The following is a 22,974-nucleotide window of genomic DNA, read 5'->3' as shown; positions in this document are numbered from 1 at the left end:
ACTGGTGTTTTGGTTGAACATTTCTCAAGGCACAACGTGAACTTTAGATATGTCTGCTACCTCACAGCTTGTTCAGTGACCCATAATTATTCAGATTTATGTAAACAAGAATGTGATGTGTTTCATCCTAGCACCATTTGCATTAATGCCTTATGGGCTAATTACCACTTTTAAATGGGTGATGAGAATACAACTGACATGAATGTACCTGGTTAAGACTGAAGATACATATATACTTATGTCACTTTCTGGCTGATACTCTATCAGCCACTGTTGTGTATTGTCAAGTACACAATTCTGACTAATGAAACAGTCGGCCTTTGTTTCAGGATCCTTTTGAGAACTGTATAATTGCACACTGCAGGAAAACAAGGCTTTCAAAAACATAAAGTTTTGAGAAAATTCACCTTAGATTTTCGATGACCCCAAAGCATGCAGACTATCCCTCCTAAGCCAAAAGAAAAATGAAATGGATGCAGCCAGGAGATTGCTCAGTATTACTCCTTTTAGACCTTAGTGCAGCATTTGAGATTTAATCATGAAATTTTAATCAACTCGCTTAACCACTAAGGTGAGTATCTGGCTCAGCACCGAGCTGTTTCAGATCCCGTCCTTCTAATAGACCTTTTTAGACAATTCATCTCTTGGAAATCCACAGCTTCTGAAAAGTCCCGCAGAGCTCAATTCCAGGTTTGTCCCTCTACCATACAAGCTCCCACTTGGAAATGTCTTTAAATAACACTGTATGTCTCTCCACTGGTGTGCAGAAAACACCAATGTGTACAAGCTGTTACAACAGTAACAAAGACACCATAAACTTATATGTATGCTGGATGCCTACATGGAAGGAAGGGTCTTTAAAAAACCCACTCTTAACTCTTACTAATTAAAATAACAAAACCTGGTAGAGATTTTCATTTTTGACCTTTAATTTTGACCTTTAAGGTTTACTTTACAATTGGACATTTAAAGGTTATCTGTAATATATGCATTAGTAGTGTCTTATTTGTGTTGGACACCGACTGACACTGAAAATGGTCGTTAGAGGGTAGTAGGTCGAAATGTATTGACATCTTATTTATGTCATATTAACAGCTGATCTGTGCCCACATTAGTTTATTTTTATTTTTACAGGTTTTTAACACAATTTAATTTGAACTTTTCATTCACCATTGGTGGCCTTCCATTATACTTTCTTTAAACAACAGTGACCTTTGTTATGGCATTGGATCCCAGTTGTTTGAAATTATTTGTAGTTTATAACTTTATTAAGACAGCATTTTGAAGAACAAAGTATAAAACAAATACCAAAATACATAGAATTACACAAGGTAAAAGGTGCACACCAAAGAAGTCAATGATTAAATTAAAGAGAATAGAGAAAGATCTTTTTGGAATATATTTATTAAGGATGCTTTAGTTCCTTTTAAAAGTATTTTTTATGTAATTGAACAGTTTAGGTTGAAAGAAGACGAGAAACGACAGCAGAGAGAAAGAGAAAGACATACAACAAAGGTCCCAGGGAAGATGCGTTTTAGCCAACAGACACGGTGGGAAGCCACTCAATCCATCTGTGCTGACAAACACATATCAATAATGAAACTAATGGGAAGTGGAGAGATGATTTCCTCTGTTAGCGTTAAATTCCAAACAGCTGCCAGATGTTGGAAAGGTGTTTGACTTATGCAGGAATAAAGAGAGCTACAAATCCAGACCCTGAACAATGACAATGTCTAAGTTTCACTTGTTTTGTGACTCACATTTTCAGTCAGGAATGTCCAACTCTTTTTACATAAGAATCACAATTTAGCTCAGCATCAAAGAAATTTGGAAGAGAGATGGACAGGATTTTGTGATAATAGCAAATGGTGTGATAGGCGACAAACATATTTTTGTAGCCACACTAGAAGCATTCCCATTAGCCTCAGCTGTACTTTGTGTTTAGTGTTAATTATCAAATGTTGGCCTGCTAACACACTAAACACACTGTATTAGCATTGTTATTGTGAACATTTTGCCATGCTAGTCTTAGCATTTAGTACCACCTCACAGAGCTGCTAGCACGGCTCTAGTCTCTAGTCTAATCAAGGGTCATAGTCTTGTTAAATTTATGTGAGAAAAGTCTTCATTGTTTTCATTGTTCATTGTTTTGGATCGATGAATCATGAGACATGTATTGCATTAAAACCATCTGAACAGAAGTGATTATTTAGTCATGCACCCTGTGCCCATATGGTACTCTTTTTTTGCCATTAAATTTTTTTTTAAAAACTCTGGAGCAAGATGATCCACCTTAAGGACTACATGTATATTCCCAAGCATGAATGTGAAGAGCAAAAAAGTTTTGTCCAAGAGCATAAGAAAGTTGTATAAAAAATGCAGCAGAGAGAGACTGCAAGAAAGTAAAACCTTAAGCTGAACTTTGCCCCTGTTATTGTCTGCAGGATTACTGTCTGATGAGTTTTCAATTTGAACAGAAAAGGTTGTACAGAACGAGAAAGATAGAAGCTGAACCAATTTACAGTAGTGTCCTTAATGCCAAGCTAAGAAGCCCCACAAAGGCTGTGCGAAGATATGGAAGGATAAAAAAGAAGTTTCACCTAGATACACCTACATTATAACAGTGCTAACACTGAATACTTGAAGCAGGGCCTAGTGCAGGGTATTGTTCAAAAACTAGATTGAGTGTTGTAAAGTAATTTCCTCACCTGCTTCCTCTGGAGGAAAAGTTTAAAAGTGTAAAGTGGCCTCTGCAAGATGTTCCCAGTTCACCCTCACAAAAACCTCTTTCAGAATATAGTGTGAACAGGGACAACACCCAGGGAACAGGTGCATCATTAGTCTCAGTCACTGAGAGAAAGAAGGGTCAAAATGGCCAAATTCAGGAGAAGCTGGCCTACCAACAAAATGATTCCTGCATGATGATCCTGAGAAAACTGGTTGAAAAAATTTTTGGTAAAGTATAACAGTATTTTCAATACCAGAAATAGGACTAGAAACAGTCTGGTATGTAAAACACAACCCAAGAAAAGTGAGCATTTTTAGATATAACATGAGAGAAAGAAAGTCACTTTGAAGCTTTGATACAAGGTTTTTCAAAGCCTGACAGAAGTTAAAGATGCAAGAGAGAGATCCAGAGGAATGCGCTCGCAGCTGAGAGAGGGGCAGACAGAGCTTTAAAAATAACTGATTGATGGTCAGACATACGGAAGTCTATTTCTTTCCACCCAGTTGAGCTGAAACCAGATGCTAGAACTACATCACAGTAGAACATAATTTCCCCTCTGTGATTAGGGGATGCTGTAAGTTTAATTTCATACTGAAAAGTTTTAACTGCTGAAATGTAGTGGTGAAATCATGGGTGAAATACAGACATTTTCACCGAGCTACAGATTTAACAAGACTGAAATCAGATGCAGGAGTGGATGTTAGGCAACAACTATTAAAACCCAGAGTATTAAAACTCAATCATACAAGGTCAAATGAAGATTTTATAGTTGTGGTAACTTATCAGTAAAGTTCCGGTTCATTCTGGGGGCCTGTAACACTGGGAATGAAGGAAACCAAAGATTCTGTATTGTGTCAAAATTGATAAAATACTTATACATGGTATCTGTATTGTCTGGAAATAGTCACACTATTAGAAAACTTCAACCTTGACCTTATTAAGCAAAACTTCATAAAATATTTTAAATGTGTAGTTCACCATTGTGGAAAATATGCTCAACATTCATTTGCTTGAGAGGGTGTGAGAATATCAATACCACTCTCATATCTGTAGGCCTACTGTCAATTTGAAGCTATAGGCCTACAGCTAGCTGCTAGTGAGCTTAGCCTAGCATAAAGACTAGAAACGTCCCCGTAATTGGAAGCTAACAAGGCGTGTTCCATGTTGTACTGATATGGGACAAGTGATATTAAGAATCAATTCAGTGCAAGTCTACGGGAGAGAAATATTTCAGGGTAGAGTCGACTATTGAGGCAGAGCGAGTTGTATGAGATAGAGCAAACCATAGGTGTCATTTACACTGGGGACGCTGGGGGGATGTGTCCCCATTACTTTTTGAAAGAATTTGTTAACAATGTTCTGAAAAAGAGCTTAGGGTGGGGATGGGGCATTGGATAAGAAACGTCTTTGGTGTTAGAGACTGGGGTTCCATTCCCACAGCGACCAATCCACCAATGTTTCCCTATAGAGGAAGACACTCTGACATATATAGCAACTGTAAGTTTCTTTGGAGTGCCAGTTAAGTACGTAAATGCAACAAAGAATCTTGAATGAGAAAGGTTTATTGCACAGTAAGAAAACATGCAATGCAATTTAAATATAGAAGAAACAAATTTGCATTGTCCAGAAAAAGTTACTTAAGCTAAAAAAAACATGCTACTGATTACTGCATTATATTCTGTTAAATTTTTATGTTTTGAATTGTGACCTGCCACCTGAGTTTTGTGTTTCTCTTTATATAAATAAAGACACCCCTAATCTGAGCCCTTATGTCCCCATCCCGTTTCAACACAAAGTGACGCCTTGGAGGAAAACCTCCTGTTATCCCTCAGCCTGTCTGTCATGTTATGTTCCACAACCCAAACAAAGAAGCAAGGGGAGGCACGCAGAAACACCTGTTCCACTCCAGGAAGTCACTGTGCGCCCGACCAAGAAATTGTCAGGCCACTTAACTCTCTTTTTTTGTTGTTGCAGATTCTGTTACCATTGGACAAAGCCAGCTAAGCTGTGCTCCCCCCCCCCATTTTTGTGCTAAACTAGGCTAACTGCCTGCTGGCTGTAGCATCATATTAGCTTACAGACACAAGAGTGGTATTGATATTCTATCTAACTCTCTGTGAGAAAGAGAATAAACGTTATTTTCCCCAAATGTCAAACTATATTCCTTTTATGTGTTGCATTGAAGGCTTAACTGAAAGCAAGCGTCCTCTAGTTTTTGATGAGATCCAAAGTGGTCAGAGTAACACTGCCAGCTGTTTTTGTCCTGAAGTCCTTGATTCAAACCGAAAATGGCCAGGTCAATGAGAGCAAATACAATTACTGGGTCAAAGAAGCAATCAAACTGAATGCATTCAAATGACTGTTGGCCCTGTGGATGAGCCGTCTTTAACAACCCTGTTGCACACTAAATCCTGTGGTGCTTGGAGCTATCCTCAGGGTCACTGTGGTGCACTTTGTCATAGTGAATTGGGCACATAGTGATCCTTTTTCCTATTCCCACTAAGAAAGAAAGTTTTGTGTTAACATAGCTGCCTTAATTTCTTCATACATGTATCAGTAAAGATGAAGAGCTACATCAACACCATTATCGGTGTGTTTACTACACACATACAGTAAGTTGTAAAAGCGTTTTTATACAGCAAGCATTATGGACACTTTGGCATTTTGAAAATGTATTTTAACATATGAGCTGCTTTATTTAACGAGTCCATAAAGTTTGGTACATAAAACTACTGAGCTTCCCTTCAAACACTGAGCCTGTTTACCTTTGCGGCTCTGCTCTGCCTCTAGAAATGTTTAACTCAAGGCTGCATGCTGAAATCCACAAGGCCAGCTATATTTGCAATAGCCAACAATAAGTTGGAGGATAGATTTAGCTGAAATCCATAAGTGTGCTAAAACATCATCTTGTCAGCACAAAAATATTGAGTGGATGCCTGAAATGCGACGCTAAAGAAGCTTTCATAACAATCACACCTTTTACAATCCTCTGACAATACCCTGTCATATGCTGATGATAGTGTCATGCTGTCATATAATATAGCAATCCATCAGTGTTACACTCACAGATGCACATACAGCTCCAATCCTGTATATAAAAAAGATACAAAGCAAAAGTATGTGACCAATCATAGGCCTGTAATCATACAAAGTAAAACCATCTCTCAGGTACTGTGTGGACTTGTTTGAGAGCCTCTATTTATAACCTCTGCTGCTCCTGACAAGAGTGATGGCTTTTGGAGGTATCCTATTTTGTGTAAAAACCTGTACCTATAATATCCAGTGCAGTTCTGGTTCTGAGTCTGATGGTTGGATAGCACCAGCTCCCTCAGGCCAGCTATGAGGAGTCAGTACACTAGCTCACAAAATCATCTCTGACCCATCTCCTCATCTTCGGGAAAATGAGCAAGGCCTATTCCCATGTCCAGAAAAATGAATCTGTGCCAGCATCCACGAAGATTCAGCATGCTCTGGGAAGCTGGCCAGATTCACCTGAGAACAGAGTGGAAGGACTGAGTTCTAGTTGAGCTTAATATTGATCTAATAATAAATGTATCCATGATTTATGCTAATAAACGCCGTAATGTTTTTAGGGTTAAATGCCAGACAATGGGTTAATGTAGTGTGGTTTGACGCAGGAATGGTTAATGGGAGGACAGGCAGCAGGTGGAGAGACATGCAGACTGATGAGCAGCAGCAGAGGAGCCACTGTGTGCTGACAGTTAGGGCTGAGAGGGAGAACTAAACAGCGATTCCCGTTAACTAATTTGCTCCTGCAGCAGGCAAAATTGTTGTAATTGCAGGATACAGGGAGCTTTTTCAAGGCATGGTTTCTCCGTCTGCCTCTGTTGCTAAACGGGACGCCGGTGAATAACACTTGCAGTCTATTGCTGGGGGTGAATGACTTGAGAAACTCTCGTCGAAGTCAGCGGACAGAGAAAGCGGTTTTATGGGAAATGAATGTGACCGGGAAACAGCAACCTGAGCTGATCGAGCGACCCGCCAGCCTTTTGGTTCCAACTTCGGCAAGTAACCCTATTCATTTAGATTTATCTGAATGAACGTAAATAACACATCCGTTTGCCCTATTCCCGTGAGATGTGCTATGTGTAGGGGCAGGTAACAAGAGCATGCATGCCGTTGAATTCTTTGCTATAGAGGGAACTCCAGAGTACCTTTAAAAAATCGACTGCTCAGTGTCCCCTCGCTAAATACTTGTGAATTCTTAGCATGCTTGACATACAAATATTTTCCAAATATATAGCAGTGTCTGCACATTTCGGCGTACATATAGCAAATTATGGTGCTCGTACCTGAACAAACGCGTAACTTTATTAAAATCATTCGCAGCTTTTCAGTGGATAACGTGAGCGTCCTGGGCAGGAGCGACTAATGTGCGAGTGGGGACAAGTTTAGAACTAATAACGTTGAAATACGGCAGTGCTTGTTTATCATTTATCATTATGTAAATGCCGAATCCAGCAGATGAGCATGCTCATTTCTCAAAGCCCTTTCGTCCTGCTGTACGACACTGATATGTAGCTGCAGGCTGGTGCGACGTTACTTCCATAAGATTAAACGGTGCGTTTTGGTTGATTGCGTATCGCTTGTTTTTTTTTTTTTGATACGTTACAGTATTACAGCACGCAGAAACACCAATGTAGCTTAACTCTAAATAACTTTACATTATGTCGACGTTTTATGGACGTCAGCTTTGGTCAATATTGCTAAACAATATTCTCTAAGACATTTTTGATTACCAGTAACACATTTCTCTGTATGTTTGTGATCAAAATTTATTTCAGTTCAGAGTAGGCTACTGCTGCATCCATTATATTATGGCCATACAGTTATCCTCTTTTGTCAGACACAGGCATTTCTTTATTGAAGTGAGCTCTCTTAAGGACTTCATATTTAATTGGATTGAGATTATAAGCAAAATCCAACACAGGACACACGAGGTGTTGCCTAAAATGTGACCAAGCACAATCTAACCAGAAAGGGGTAAAATTACATATTTTATGCTACCTAAAGATTAAACTTGATTTGTCTTATCTGCAAGTCCACATATTTCCAAGTACACCCAGGATTGGTTTCCTGTAACTGTCAGTCTTGTGTTTTTATGTAAAGTTTTGAATACTTGCTTCTGTTGAAACATGCACATCATCTTTTCACTAAAAATGAAACATCATTTGCAGCATGGCATTCAGCGTGTCGTCATCAGGCCCCAGAGTCCAGCTTTGCGAGCGCTTTCTGTGCACAAAGCATTTGCTTTTAAAACTGGATACCTGAGACTCAGGGGACACAAGTCTGCAGCTTAAATTGGCTTAGTGTGTTCAGTTTTCACACATTTCTCACTCTACATTTACCACTGACTGATGGCCAAAATGATACAGTCAGCAGAGTTTTCCAGTTGCAGTAGGCTCTCCCACAAACACAGCAATGTCCGTAAGGCTTTCACTCCATCGTGCATATTTGTGATCACCTGGTGTGTAGTTGCAGGGTGTTAAACATGGACATGATTGTGCTTCCATAGTAATTAAACTCAGGAGTTTGCAGGTCGTTGTAAACAGAAAGGCTTTGATTATTTAAGTTTTAGGGTTGAATTAATGTTAAAATGTGCTTCATAGTGGCATACTGTTTTCCAAACCCAGGTTTTGTAACGCATCCAAAGTGCGCAGACAAATACTGCTTGGCATCAGAGGCTTAAATACGAGTGGCTTTCAATCAAATTCAGTATAAATCTTTAAAATTCTTCAATTTGGTGTTTTGAAACATGCAGATACACTGAGACTAGTTCAGTAATTGGCAATTACTAATAAATTGGCTTTCAGTCCAAACACAAGCAGCATTGTGTCTATAGTGTGTGCATTAGTCTGGCTGTGTGTTTGAATTGTATGTCAGGGTATATTAGTGCTGTGATGGACAGGCAGCGTTTGCAGGGTGTTTTCCTGCCTCTCCACGTTGGGAGAGACATCATCCCCTTCTTAGTTCAAGCAGAGTGTTTGTACTATGATTGTGAAGTTTCTGTGGACATAATTCTCTCCTGGATTGAATATCCATTACAAAGTTTGTGTGTGAAGTCCTTAGTAACATCTAGCATCTAACATCTATGCTGGTGACATTTACTAAGTGGGGTTTTAAGCAAAACACGTTTTAGCTCACAAACTACTTACATAGAGATTATTTAGTTGTGACTGAACATTTATATCCACTGGCTGTCAGGTGTAACTGTAGCTAACTGAACCAACTGACAACTGACTAACTGAAAAAGTTAGCTTTCTAATATATGACTTGTTTTAATTACATTTCACAAATATAACAAAGCATACCTCAAATTACAAAACCTTATGCCTATGTCATTTCACTAAATTAGTAAATAAAGTCAATGAGGTTAGCATAATTGGACATTTCCCACTCATTTTAAACTGTTTGGATACTTCTCCATGTTTGCAGAAATAAAAAAAAAAAAAAGTAAGCTTGTGTGTATGTCAAGTGTACTCACTTTTGAGAAATACGCTCACAAAAGTGAGTACACCCCTGACATTTTTGTAAATATTTGATTATCTTTTCATTGTGACAAGAAATGCCACAATGTAAAGTAGTGAGTGTACAGCTTGTGTAACAGTGTAAATGTGCTGTCCCCTCAAAATAACACACAGCTATTAATGTCTAAACTGCTGGCAACAAAAGTGAGTACACCCCTGACATTTCTGTAAATGCACCACTGCAACAACACTGAAGAAATGACACTTTGCTACAATGTAAAGTAGTGAGTGTACAGCTTGTGTAACTGTGTAAATTTGCTGTCCCCTCAAAATAACACACAGCTATTAATGTCTAAACCGCTGGCAACAAAAGTGAGTATACCCCTAAGGGAAAATGTCCAAATTTGGCCCAAGGTGTCAATATTTTGTGTGGCCACCATTATCTTCCAGCACAGCCTTAACCCTCTTGGGCATGTAGTTCACCACATGTTTCCACTGGAGTCCTCTTCCACTCTTCCATGACCACCTCATGGAGCTGGTGGATGTTAGAGACCTTGTGTTCCTCCACCTTCCGTTTGAGGAGATATGCTTGCCAGTCCATCATCGGTGGTCATTCATTTAGCAACGGCAGTGTAGGAAATATAGGCGGACCACTGGTCTTTGTTATGTACATACCACGGACTGTCTGCCCGGGTGCTGCACTTTTGCGTTCAGTCAACATTATATTATCAATTAACATTTAGAAAATAGACTTTTGACATTTGTGATTCCCACCCCATCCCTAACCAGGTGCCTGACCATGAAGGGCTCTATTTGTAAAATCGAGCACCTTAAACTGAATCCTGAACCTGACGGGGACATAGGATTCTGTTTGTGCTGTTTGGCACAACTTTCTCAAGATTCTTTGATATAAATGGCTGCTTGGAAATAGACCATTAGATCATTCAAAACAGATTTGAGGGACCTATTTATGATTTGAGATTAATCGGTTGGCTGATTATTTGGGCTCATGTCATTTTTAGATAATCTGCATCAGCTGATACCTGCACTCACAAGGCCAATATATTCAAAAAATGTCTGCAGACAAATCTGCAGGCAGCTTTGTCAGTCTGGCTGCTGTGGAACAATGTTAGCGTTAGTGTTGTCAAAACTTAAAAAAAAAAAAAACTGATCTCATTCGCTCCAGGTGATGAACGTAATTGTTTTCCCCTGCATTTTTGACAAGTTCCTCCCTAATGTGATTGGCTAGTACTTGTGACTTGTGATTGGATGCTGGCATGATACAAGCAAGCCATACGCAAGTGATGGTACAGAGCAGTGCTAAAGAAAGGTGCTAAAATAACCAATTTAACAAAGCACCTGCAGGACTGACGCACAGACCTCTATAAAGAACATATAAAGAAGAGAGGTTGAAGACAACTTCAGCATCACTGAAGTACTTAACAAGATGGCCCATTAAACAAATTTTTAATAAGCAAGTTGTCTTGTTGTTGTTGGCCCAACAGACGTTTGTAATTCTCAAAACTAAGCTAATCCCCGTCAGAGCTATTAGACCTGAGGAATATCAGACAGCTGAGTTTAAGTTGATAGGAAAATACTTTGACTAAGATCAGAAGTAAATTAAGTGATGTTGTTCTGCTTTACTAGGGCCCAATGATTTTTCGCGATGTAGTAAATGCGGATGAAATTGCAGAATTTGATAATAAAAATGGAATCAGCTGTTAAGCGTGGAATATCTCAATCTGCCAAAATGTGGTTGCAATTAATCAAAATCAGGGTTTCTCTAGCGTTATAAGCATCTTTTTCACAGCACTTAAACCAAACAAACATAACAATGTAGTTTGTCTGGCAGTGGTATGTTTTCAGTTTTTATTTATGAGCACCCTGCATCTCTCCTCTGCTCTCTGTGTCGGTGTTTCATCGAGGGTGGACACGCAGAAGATCTGTGGGAAGAAATGATCAGTAATCAAGGAAAAACTTACTTTATAGGGGACAGTTCAGTCATTGTGAATTACGCCCATTAATAATTGAACATAGGCCTACATTTGAATATTTCTTCATACTCATTTGGTTTGACACATCAAATTCATTGATATTGATAAAAGTTTTTTTGTATTCATCCACCATATGTTTACACACTCTTTCTGATGACAAATATGCTTAAATTATAAAACACAGAATTCAGAAAAATTAAAACAAAACAATGAATTTGGGATAAAAATAAAACGGACTTTAGCAAAAATTTAAATGGCCTAAATAACACACAGTACTATTAACATAGTTTCTGAGAAAAGTTGATTAGATAATAATTTTGTAATTAAATTGTTATTTAATCAAGGTGTTGTCAGTGTTCCTCAATTGCATCAAAAACGGTATAAAAGGTATAAAACGGTATAAAAGATAGATATTTAATATATAAAAGATAGATATTTTTCAATGTATTGTATTGAAGTCAGAATTGTGACAACAATAGTTAGCGCTACCCCTTGTGAGTTTTGGGAAGGTGGTGGAAAAAGTTAGTTTTTGAGCCCTAAATGTCCTCAGTCCTCAGCGGCCTTTCTAAATGTTAGCATGTTTCCCCAATCCTAAATGAACGCAAATCTAATCTAAAACCATTAGTGGCTAGATTTAAATATATATTCACATCACTTCTGACAAAAAGTACCCCGTTCTTCCTTAAACACCAGCCACATTCTTAAATCTACACCATAACCCAACGACTTTTCTATTTCATGAGTCTAAAATAACAGATCACTGGCTAAGATAACCATGTATATTAGATTGGACTCTGCATGGAATAATGGAATTATACATGACTTACTTACATACTTTGGTTTGATATCAGGATTATGTATTGGCCATCAGTCATCCTGCTCTTAAACCATGTGTTGCATATGTAACAATTTCTCATGTGCAGGCGCTCATTGCCAGTTCTCCTGAGAAGTAAGCATGACAGCTTCCTCTGTCAACACAATGTGAGCAAATATGCTAAACAGTAATGACACTAAAATATTTACAGTGAGAGAATAATTATTCACACACAGCCTGACAAGATTGCAGTGACTGTTGGTGATATTGACTTGTTGGTCAATATAACCTTTGCAGAGGCAACAAGCAGCAAGGACAACCCAAAACTCGGATCACTACAAATGGGATTAAATAGAGGGTGCAATATGCAATATGGTTATCAGACAATCAAACCATGACTTGTTCCTTTTCTGAAGGCATGAAAAATAAGTGACATGCATGTCATGTTAAATTTCCAGCCCCCTGTGGTCACACGCCTGAGGGTTTCTCTTGGCAGGAGCTGCAGAAGCATAATTATACCCCAGCGGAGTGTGAAAGTCGATGCTTTTGTATTCAGGAAGTCAATCATATTTTAACCAAATCACTCCTGTTGGAGCATGAACATGTATTCTCTTTAATTTTTCATTTTCCCAGAGCTACTCAGGTAATTGCAAAGGACACAAAGCAATCAGACCTTATATTGTAAAACTGAAATTCACTTTCTTAAAAAATGTTATATTTAGTCTGTTTCATTGCCTGAACAATATTCAATTTCCCCACTATCAGTGGAGTCAGGCTCTTCAAATTGAATGGTGTAATTTAATGACCTTAGAGTAAGAATGCATGTGGCGCATGTTGTTTGACTCCTCCAAGCATTTCCTCCTCATATATATATATATAATGTCAGATGGCTTCACAGTTTAACATGAATCTCCTTATGGCCTATCAACCAATAGCAGGAACTTGAGGAACCCTTGAGAGTTGTGAAATGGGCCAAAGGGCAGACTCCGGTGTTATATCATAAATTAGTCTTTTTTTTTTTTTTTTAAGGCTTATAATTAGTCCCTGTAGGAAGTGCAAAGATACATATATAATACAGTATTATGCACAGTCATATTCCATTATCCAACTACAAAACCAGGCAGTAATTAAAGTCTTAATTAGATGGTGTTTTAATTTTTAAAATGTCAAGAGAATATGTAGTGTCATAAATCCTGATGCATCAAAACAAGTTGCTCTGTCAGTTTAGAACCTTTCTTGAAATGTTTCCCTAGCAAATAAAAGGAAACTCGTCCTCTGCATTATTAATGCCAACAGTGTTTCATTATCATTTTTATTTAGATTCAAGGCAGGAAACTTATGCCTTTTTAATGTCCCCATTAATTTCCAAGTGGGATTTAAAGAAATCTACCATGTCCCTTTACCAGCTGACAGTGGATTGTTGTGGACACTTTTCTTAGCACTTCAGACAGCTGCACTTGAAAAATAAACTAAAAGCAATAGTTGTTTTTTGCAAGATTTGTCCTTGACACTGGAATATAGACATCGAAAATATTCAGTCCCAGATTAGGTCCTCAGAACCCACATTCACCCCACATTACTCCTCCCACAGTGCCAACATTAGAAGACCCAATCCCCATTCGTACCCAACTTGTAATTTTTACTGCATTGTTCAGAAAAAAAACAACACATGCATTATATAAAAAAATGTACATGGCAGACTAGTTGGACTAATTTCCTTCATCTAGTTGTTTGTCTTTCCTAGAAAACCACGTGCGATAATCTCCCACATGTTAGACGGATCTGGGGAAACTGTCTATCACGCAGGCGGTCGTGCTGTTATTTGAGCAGTAAAGCTCTGCGAGACAAGCCTATTCAAACAATGTATATACAATAGAGAGGAAATGCATCAAGTGGATTTGATTCCCCACGGTGCCACTCTGAGTGGAAGATTGAACAAGGATGATTGTGGAAGATATAATAACACATTTCTGTGAGTTCTATGCATTGCTTGAGGATTGCTCAATCCATTGCTGCAGTTTATTGACCTTCCAGGATGTTGATATACAGCCTGGTACTGCATACAGTGGATTTATTGATTCATAGGGAAATGATTTACTAACGCATATAAGGCAATTTACCTACATAGTCATTTAAACCAGGATTTGTGACACAGAAGCATTAAACAGCTCGAGACCATCAGTGCGATCGGATCACACCAGCTGCGACGCCCGTCAACATTTTGAAGTTCAGACAGGAATATAAACACCTGCCGAAACACTCAAAAGCGCTTCTCTTGTACTTCTGCCTACAGTAGGTGTCACCAGGACCACATTTTGCCATGAACACACACACACACACACACACACACACAGAAAAATACCAGCAATGCTGTCCTGGTTGGTAACCACCTAAGCCCCCAAGCTCAGCTGTTGGTGAACATATTAAACAGCATTTTCATATTCTTAGCAGCTGCAGTATTACATGAGAAATTCACTGCAACTGGCCATCACATAACCACGATGTGTTGTTCGGTTTCAGTACAAATTAAACAAACAGGAAATACAATGTTAAATGTCTTTGGTGTGCTAGTAGGCAGATTGTGGCCTTTGGACAGAGCTAGGCTAGCTGTTTCCCCTTGTTTCCAGTCTTTGTGCTAATCTTAGCTAACCGGCTGCTGGCTGTAGCTTCATACAGTATTTAGCATACAGACATTAGAGTGGTATCGATCTTCTCATTTCAATCTCAGCAGGAAAGTGAATGTTAACATGTGTTTTGAATAGTACTGTACTTGGAGTAAAATGTAAAATAAAGATTTGAAAACTCACAAGAGTGATCTCTGTAGACAGACAGGCCTGTTAAACCAATAGAAAGTAAATAGTTGCCTAAATGCTAAAGAATCCATAAGAACATGACGGCATCCAAATATCCTACTGTTTAGCAATATTTTCACAATATATGTAACGAAGGACTTTTCTTGTGAAACGCTTTGTAGTTGCAAATGCAAGTCTGTGAAGAGTCACGCTCTGAGTATTTACTGTACCAGTCAGAAGCTGCTGCAGGTTTACTCAGCATGTCTGAGTCATAAGCTCCTGCTGTTTTCAAAAATACATTAAAAACAGCTTGTGGTGACATGCTGCTGCACTGATGAATCTAATCCATCACAGCAAATTAAATGACTGGGGACTTTTCCTTTTAAAGATTTATAAAAACACAACTTCAGAATAGTTATTGCATTTAAAGTAGGTCTGTTCCGCAGCAACTTAATGTGAAGACAGTTTTTCAGATAAGGTTTTGCTGCCTTTTCCTGTCTCCTGTTGGAAAGAAGTGAGGAGAATAGCTCCACTAAATGTGGCATTTAGCCGTGTGGCAAAGTCATGTTTGGTGAAATAACCAGAGTTGTCTCATTTAAAGTGATGGATTATGTTCATCAGTGCAGCTGTATCTCTGGGCTGCTTTTAATGGATTTTTGGAAAATCCATTAATATTTTTAACTTTTTTTTTTAAATTTAAAGCTGGCAGGCAACATTCCGTGTTGGTATTTGCAAACAAGAAGTAACTTTGCCACAGTTGGGCAGAATTTCTAAAACGTGCTTGTTTGCCATTTATGAAATGTGCATATTGGCAAAATTGCAAGCTCTCAGTTTGCAAAATATATATGCTTGCACTTTTACTGTGGAAACCAGACTTGTCTGCAAAGTAACTTTTGCAAATAAAAGAGAATATGCCCCTTATCCATCTTTTTCTGATAGTTCTTGTACATACAGCAAATACTTACAATAACAATTCGCTCCAAATTGTAGCTCTCTGCTTGGATTTCTAGGATGATTTAATAATAAAAAGAACATTTCTTAAAATAGTTCCCAGACAAATTTAGATGATAAATTGACGTCCTTGTGTAACTGTATAACTGTGCATCCATCGCTATTTCACCTCCGACACAGCCCTGGAGTTTTAATTGACCTAAAGAAAAAGAGGATAAGCTGGAGAGAGTGCTGGGTTTTGCTTTTCATCTTCTGTTCTGAATCTCGGTTCTGATTTTAAAGATGAAGAATGAAAGTGCTCAGCTTGACAAAAGGTAATTGTGACACCTGCCAACACCATCCAGTATTTCTTATCCATTTCATACCTAAAGACATGTTGTTGTGCTGCTGCTGGGGAAAGGTCTGCCTTTTAAGCTTATTAATTGACCACAAAGAGACTGACCATCATTATCTTAAACTATGAGTTATTAGTATTCACACTTGTGTTGGTGTATGCAACACATTCTAACTGATTTTGAGTGTTCAAGGTGTTTTTGCATAAAGTGGGCCAGAGACAGTACCACCATTCAAAACTTAGGTATCATGGCTGAAACTGTATGAAATCAATGATGAGAGGTTTTACAATGTTAAACCAAACTGATGGAACTAAAGTGTGATTCCCTAGAGACGGCTGTAAGTGGATTAAGGCAAAAATGCTGCATTCCACTTTTTCACTTATTTTGTACAGTATGGACTGGTTTGATGAGGCATTTATGTGATTTGATCTGGACAAAAAAAAGCGTGTGCGTCTGGATATTGTGTGTAAGTAGGCTCAGGCTGCTGGCTATATTTGTATCAGTACTGTGTGTGTGTGTGTGTGTGTGTCACTTGTCAGTTGTCAGTTGTGGCGCTTTTCAAGGTTATCAGTGTCTGGAAAGTTTTCTTCTACTGCAGCCAAAGCGAACTGAGATGTCAACTATCTTCACATCAGGAAGGAGAGATCACGGAGGAAGAAATGTCTGGGTTACTAAGATATGCAGGAAATCCATGGTCTGTTAGATCACTGTATGTTATTAGTTTTGCATAAATGTATACAGCAATATACAGACTATTAAATCCAATAATTAGTCTAATTATCTTTAACTCCTTAATGACTAAACTGAAACGTTTGGCTTTCGACAGATTTGTATCTATGTATATTTCTGGTCTCTTCTAAAAGGAGCTAAGGAGTATAATCCATTGTAAGTAAATTTATATATTTCTGTTACTATTCCAGAGTAAATTGAAATAATATAAAGAAAAAGAATTTCATCCTCGCCTAGTATAAAATCTGAATTTCAAAGGCAAGATCCTGTAGATAATAATGCAATGGTGTGCAACCCAGTACCCGGGGCGCTCGGACTCACAAGGTATCCCTGTGTGTAGGTTTGTAGTGCAAAACCACCGACAGCGTGCTGGTAAATGAATTAAGGATTAAATAAGTTTATATTACACACAATCTAAAGTTACACAGCCCACATGTGCTTACGGGACACGATTTACATTTCGTACAGAGGCAAGAGAAAAACAGATGCAGGAGAATCTCAAAGTTAAACTTGTGGGCATAACATGTCAATATTTTGAGCTTATCGACTCAGTAGTTATCCATTCGGATCTCCACTGGGAGAAATACTTTGTGACAAATAAGGTGTGCAAAGTCATGAGGCTACACCTGGTATTTGAATGTGTTACATGCTTCTCGTATCATTTACAGATTGTAGCTACAGGTCGTGAACATTAATTAGGCTGCCACTAGAAACCGTTTCTGCCTCCTCAGGTAACAAAAGCTGAATCTTTAGGTTTAGTTATTTATAATGTTGGTTACCTGGGACTGAAGAAAGAAGATTAGGAAATGATGCAGGACCTTGTGAAGGTATCTGTTTCTTCTGGCTGTGGAAATGTTTTAGCTCTAAAGGGAAAACGTACTTTGGTCTATTAATGCTGCAGTCCTGATAGTAGTGCTTCATTTCTTACTGAAAACTTATTTAAAAAGCTGATAAGATTGGCTCTGAACAGCAATTTTTTAGCAAGAACAAAAAGCATCCTGGTACTTATGGTCCACTGAGCATATACAGTGATTTTTTTTTTTTTCCACTTCAGTTGTGCTAAACCAAGTAAAATCTCACTGTGATTCACTTCTTTCAACTCTGAAAAGTGTACTTTACCCCCTCCCATTGGAGCCACAACTGTGATACCTTGGTACAAACATTATAAACAGTTGAGAGATGATGGTTGAGACAGTTGTGCAGCCGCTGTCTCACACAATTTAGAGGTGCTAGTGTTCCTTAAAATCGTGACACTTCTGTTGAACCTTGTTTGTTGCTTCCTTTTGTAAAAAGACTGTTGGTGCTTGTGCTGTTTGCTCTAGCAGAAAAGCAGCCCTCTCTCTGTTTTCTGCTTTAAACAGATACATGATAGATATTCCATGAAATCTGGTCAGCCGCAGACGACGTAAATTACAGCGCCGAGGCCAGTAGCCTGTGTTAATTATATTCCAGTCAGGGCTACCAGTCTAAGAAGTTGTAATCAACCATGGTCCCAGGAAATTCTTCATTGCTCAACATGCCCTTTTCCGCTCAAGAACACTGTCGTTGGTTTTCATTAAAAGTTACTATATTGAAACTAAGTGAGAAAGTCCAGAACGCACTGGTTTGGGGGCAGAATAGTTTCCTGTTTATTTCTATCACCTCTGAATTGCTAAATTGCTCCACTTGGCACTAGTAGGGCTGGGCAATATGACCAAAAATGTTACCATGAACAATAAACATTTCATACCACTGGATATCGATAATTATCACAATAAATGTTAAATTATTATTTCTTTCAAGTTTAAAGGATGATTTTTGCTCGAGTGAAATTGAAGAAACCAGATTGTTAATTGTGTGGCTTTCTACTATTCTTTATGGTCAGAACACACACTTGATGCCAAACAGTGGATCACTTAACAAATCTGAGGCAGAACATTCAAAACAATTATGAGAAAGTCTTTTTTAAAAAAATATGATTAGTAAATCTTTTTCAGTCCCTTTTCCTCAACAAAATAAATATCTCGATAGATATTAAGTGCTGATTCATTCGTGATTCAGATGAATTTAATCAAACATTTACTGACGATATATTTTAACATTATTATTATTTAAACATTTGTTGATATTGTTATTGTGATAATTATCATTATTGATTTATTGCCCAGCCCTTTTTCAATAAAATGAAAAACAGTGTGCAACGAACAGTATTGTGTAAAAACCGAGATCTCTTATGGAAACTGAGCAAATATCCTTTTGTCATGGTGACTGTAGTATGCACAGTTGGTAACATCATGACTACAGCTATACAAAGCGAGCCTGGCATCTTCTTCATTTTGCAAATGAATATTCTGTGTTTCGCAAAGAATGACAACTTGGGTGGTGGCGGCCGCCAAATGTGTTTTATCACCACTTATTTCTGCTGAATGTCAAGGAATGGTACTTCTAAGTGTAATAAAATATTAACCATTCTAAACGTTCATAAAACATATACTTCGAATAATTTATCACCATTGATGAACCCCACAAACAATGTTATAGCGCGGCTTAACACCGGCAAGACACCGACAGCAGATCAGACGTGAGTTACGTAAGTTTTCTGCGTCAGAACTTATTCGGCAAAAGTGTTTCCATCTCCCATTTAGCACATTAATTAAAGGCAAAAACCACCTCAAGCGAGTGTGAAAACCTTTTTGCAAAATTCCATCAACCTTTTCTACTGCGATACTTCAAAATGCGCATAAAAAAATGTTGATGGAGACATGGCTTGTGTCTGTTCTGTTGACGTTCTCCATCAGCAGTACGTTTTATAAATTTGCAGAAAAGACACAGAACCCATCTTCTGGACTTTTCCACCCGCGATTCTATTAACAGCAGCAGATGCACCGCATGTGGAGGAGGCTTGTAAATGACGTTGCCTTTCAAAACAAAACACCAACCTGATGCTGACGAATAACATCTGCACTAGTGTGTACTAGGGGTGTAGTGCATGTATTCGTACTGGACCATTTCGGTACAGGGCTTTCGGAACGGTGCAAATATGCATTGAATGCAATCTTTAACGCAAATTATTAGGCTTGTTTTGTGTGTGGGGAAAATACGTCAATTCCAACTTTCCACGCAAACATATTAAGTGGCGGACCAGATTGCTTTAGCCCAGCCTCTCGCTAGCTAGCGACTTGAGCGTCGAAGCCAGAGCTTGAAGACCCTCCCTTATTATTATTATTATTATTATTATATTATTGCCTTATTTTTAAGGTCTCCTGTTTGGGAATATGTAAATGCTCTGTATTTGTATAGCGCCTTTTTAGTCTTTGCGACCACTAAAAGCGCTTTTACACTACATTGCATTCAGCATTCATACACATTTATACACTGGAATAACCACCAGGGGCAATTCGGAGTTCAGTATCTTGCCCAAGGACACTTCGACATGCAGCCTGGAGGAGCCGGGGATTGAACCGATCTTTAACGGAAAACCCACTCTACCCCCTGAGCCACAGCCGCCCCATAATTAACACTTAAGTTTCCTATTGAAATGCAACAATGGACAAAGACAAGTTGGTAAGACAAAAGCAGTGGGCCGACAATCCTCAATAGTGATGTGGCATGTTTCTAGCAACACGTCAAACTTGCTTATTCACTAATGGTATCACACGAATGAGAACGTCACTGCAACAAGAGAAAAAAAAAAAAAAATGAGCGTAGTGTAAACGCCCTTCGGCATTTTATCGGAGCAGGCCTTCAAGCTGGGATTGATAATGTTCATAGACTGTATAAAATAAGAAGCGGAATAATATTGACTATAATGACTATAATCCATAGTTATTTATATTTTTTTATATTTTATTATATGTAATATTGTTTTGAGTTATTTAATGGGGAACTTGTGTATTTTATTTCTTGTTCTCTTTTATATATTTTATGTTTAATTTTAAAGTTTGTTTAAAAAATTGTAAACTAATTTTAATTATTAAAGTTCATAATAAATAACCAGCAATTTAATGTTTGCATTTTTTTTCCCTTACTGTACCAAAAATAAACTGAACCGTGACTTCAAAACTGAGGTACATACCAAACCGTGATTTTTGTGTACCGTTACACCCCTAGTGTGTACACTGTCATTCTAGTTGGTCTGTGCTTGTATAATATCCACCGTGTCTTTTAAGGCTGTGTGATATTACGATATCTATCGTTTGACGATAGAAAAACGTCCATCGTTTACAATTATGCTCTATTGTTTATTTCGTTGTGTCGCAAATTGCACACTTTACTGTAATATTTTGGTGAGGGAAAGGAACTATGCACCGCGGTGAAGTCAGCTTTACGTTGAAATTTGACATGTATTGAATGTCCAACATAAAACAAATATCCAACTTGAAACTAACAAATTTCGTCCGTTCTTCCACACGTACTGGTGTTGCGGAGTAGAACTTGCGTTAAATATAAAGGATGAGCTACATAACATGATCCAGCAGTTCCAACCATGATGTGTATGTCAGTCAGGTAACATTAAATGATTTGCCCACGGACATACAGCTTACTTTATAGTTCACCAAGACATGCTGTTGTTCTGATGTTAGCTGTAGCAACAGGAGAGCTGTGAGTGTCGCTGTCTGGGGCTGCTGTGCTGCTCTGGGACAATTTAAATGTAATTTGTCCTCCTGTTCACCTTATTTATGTGAATGAATAGCACTGCATGCAAGTAGCCTATTAATTAATATGATTCCTGATTAAACTGTACAGCATATTTGAGGCGTTCTTTTGCAGAAACAGATATCTCTGTGTTTATTATCCTAAATCTGGATCTTGTTGTGTGCGCTGCAAATTATCTTAAATTATGTGTGTGGGGGGGGTCTTGCGCACTTCAGGGAAAGTCAGTCAAACAGGTGTTTGTTTATTCAGAAGGGCTTTAGCCTACAAAACTCAGAGGTAATATTTCGATTTATTTTACACAATAGTAGGTCTATTCATTTCCAACAGTTTCATCCTTCTGCCATGTGAGTCGCCGTTTCTCATTTCTCCAGTTTATGTGTGTACGCATGGTTCAGAGTTTACTTACAGGACCGCACATTCAACCGTCAAGTTTGTTTTTTAGAGATCACAACCTTTGCTTGGGAAGTGGCATATGCACTTTTCCAGCCCTATTATGGACGCATTACGTACGCAACGTAATGAGACCCCAGGATTAGGATGTTAAGCTTTTATTAAATCTTCACTGTGTGTGCTTGGTCTCTCATTTAGTAATGCAAATAAAATCATCGAATCAACTTAAAGACGTAAACTCTGCCTCTCCTCAGGCGCAGCCTTGGTGTGATCTCCACTGGTGACACGGTTATAATCACTCCTCTAGCCAGTGTGGCAAATCTGGCTAATCACCAACTGTCAGGTCAAATTGCACTCCAGTTCATTGGGGACCGAGAGTGTGAACCAAGTTATGTTTAGGAGCTTCAAATGTCAACAAAAACTGTGACAGCAGAAACCTCTGCAGCGAGTGTGTCTGTCCTTTAACTCATTCAGCGGCCCCTGCTGAGATGTATTTGTCTATTATACTTAATAGTTTTATAAGTTTATTTATTAGTTTTATCTCTGTAAATTGGCCATAGGAACATCAGGGTCGTCAATTGCCCTTTTACATTTAATAAAGTTGACATTATTAAATGTAGATCTTTTGTGCTTGCAGTTGTTCATATCTGATATCCCTGACTTGGAGTGAATTGCACATATCAACAGATCTTGCAATGCGTCTGACTGAAGTGATCTCTGTTTGAGTTTGCTCACCTACTGTGTGTGAAGATACCCCCCCCAACATAACTAACTATACATGTTTACCCTCTGGCACCATTGGTACTGTCTATAATGTGTACAGATAACTGAGGATTGGGTGACCTTACAAACCAAACAGGATCACAAACTTATGTAAGTCTTGGAGAGGAAACTTGACAGATGTTTTAAATTTTTGTCCTGAACACCTTGCCTAAATCTTTTTTTTTGCAACTCTATGGGGGAAGCCGGTAATGCCAAAGCCCGCCAGAAAGCCAATGGTCTGCTTTTAATAGCCAAAGCGGAAAACATATTTCAGCCAATCATGTGTTTCGACTGATGTAAGGGTCTGTTCTTCGTCTACTGCACATGCGTGGTAGTAGTGACGCATGTGTAGTAGA

The 22,974-nt window shown here is 38.4% G+C and overlaps 1 protein-coding gene across 6 annotated transcripts in view; it reads left to right on the top strand.

Annotated features, from left to right (window-relative positions):
* The first annotated feature begins 6,418 nt into the window (after positions 1-6,418).
* sntg2 (syntrophin, gamma 2) overlaps positions 6,419-22,974 on the top strand; it is a 99,632-nt gene continuing 83,076 nt past the window's right edge. For 2 of the 6 annotated variants that reach the window (XM_038729370.1, XM_038729372.1), the window contains exon 1: positions 6,419-6,753. In XM_038729370.1, coding sequence (XP_038585298.1) covers positions 6,685-6,753 — 69 coding nt within the window. In that variant the 5' untranslated portion in view covers positions 6,419-6,684. The remainder of the gene's footprint in view (positions 6,754-22,974) is intronic. The other 4 variants (XM_038729371.1, XM_038729367.1, XM_038729369.1 and 1 more) reach the window with 2 other exon arrangements.

This window comes from Micropterus salmoides, unplaced genomic scaffold, assembly GCF_014851395.1.
Source record: "Micropterus salmoides isolate LMB-PRFRI ecotype aquatic unplaced genomic scaffold, ASM1485139v1 Ms_hic_scaffold_19, whole genome shotgun sequence".
NCBI lineage: Eukaryota > Metazoa > Chordata > Actinopteri > Centrarchiformes > Centrarchidae > Micropterus > Micropterus salmoides.
Note: the sequence above shows the minus strand (reverse complement) of the source record. Positions and strands in the feature narration are given on the sequence as shown.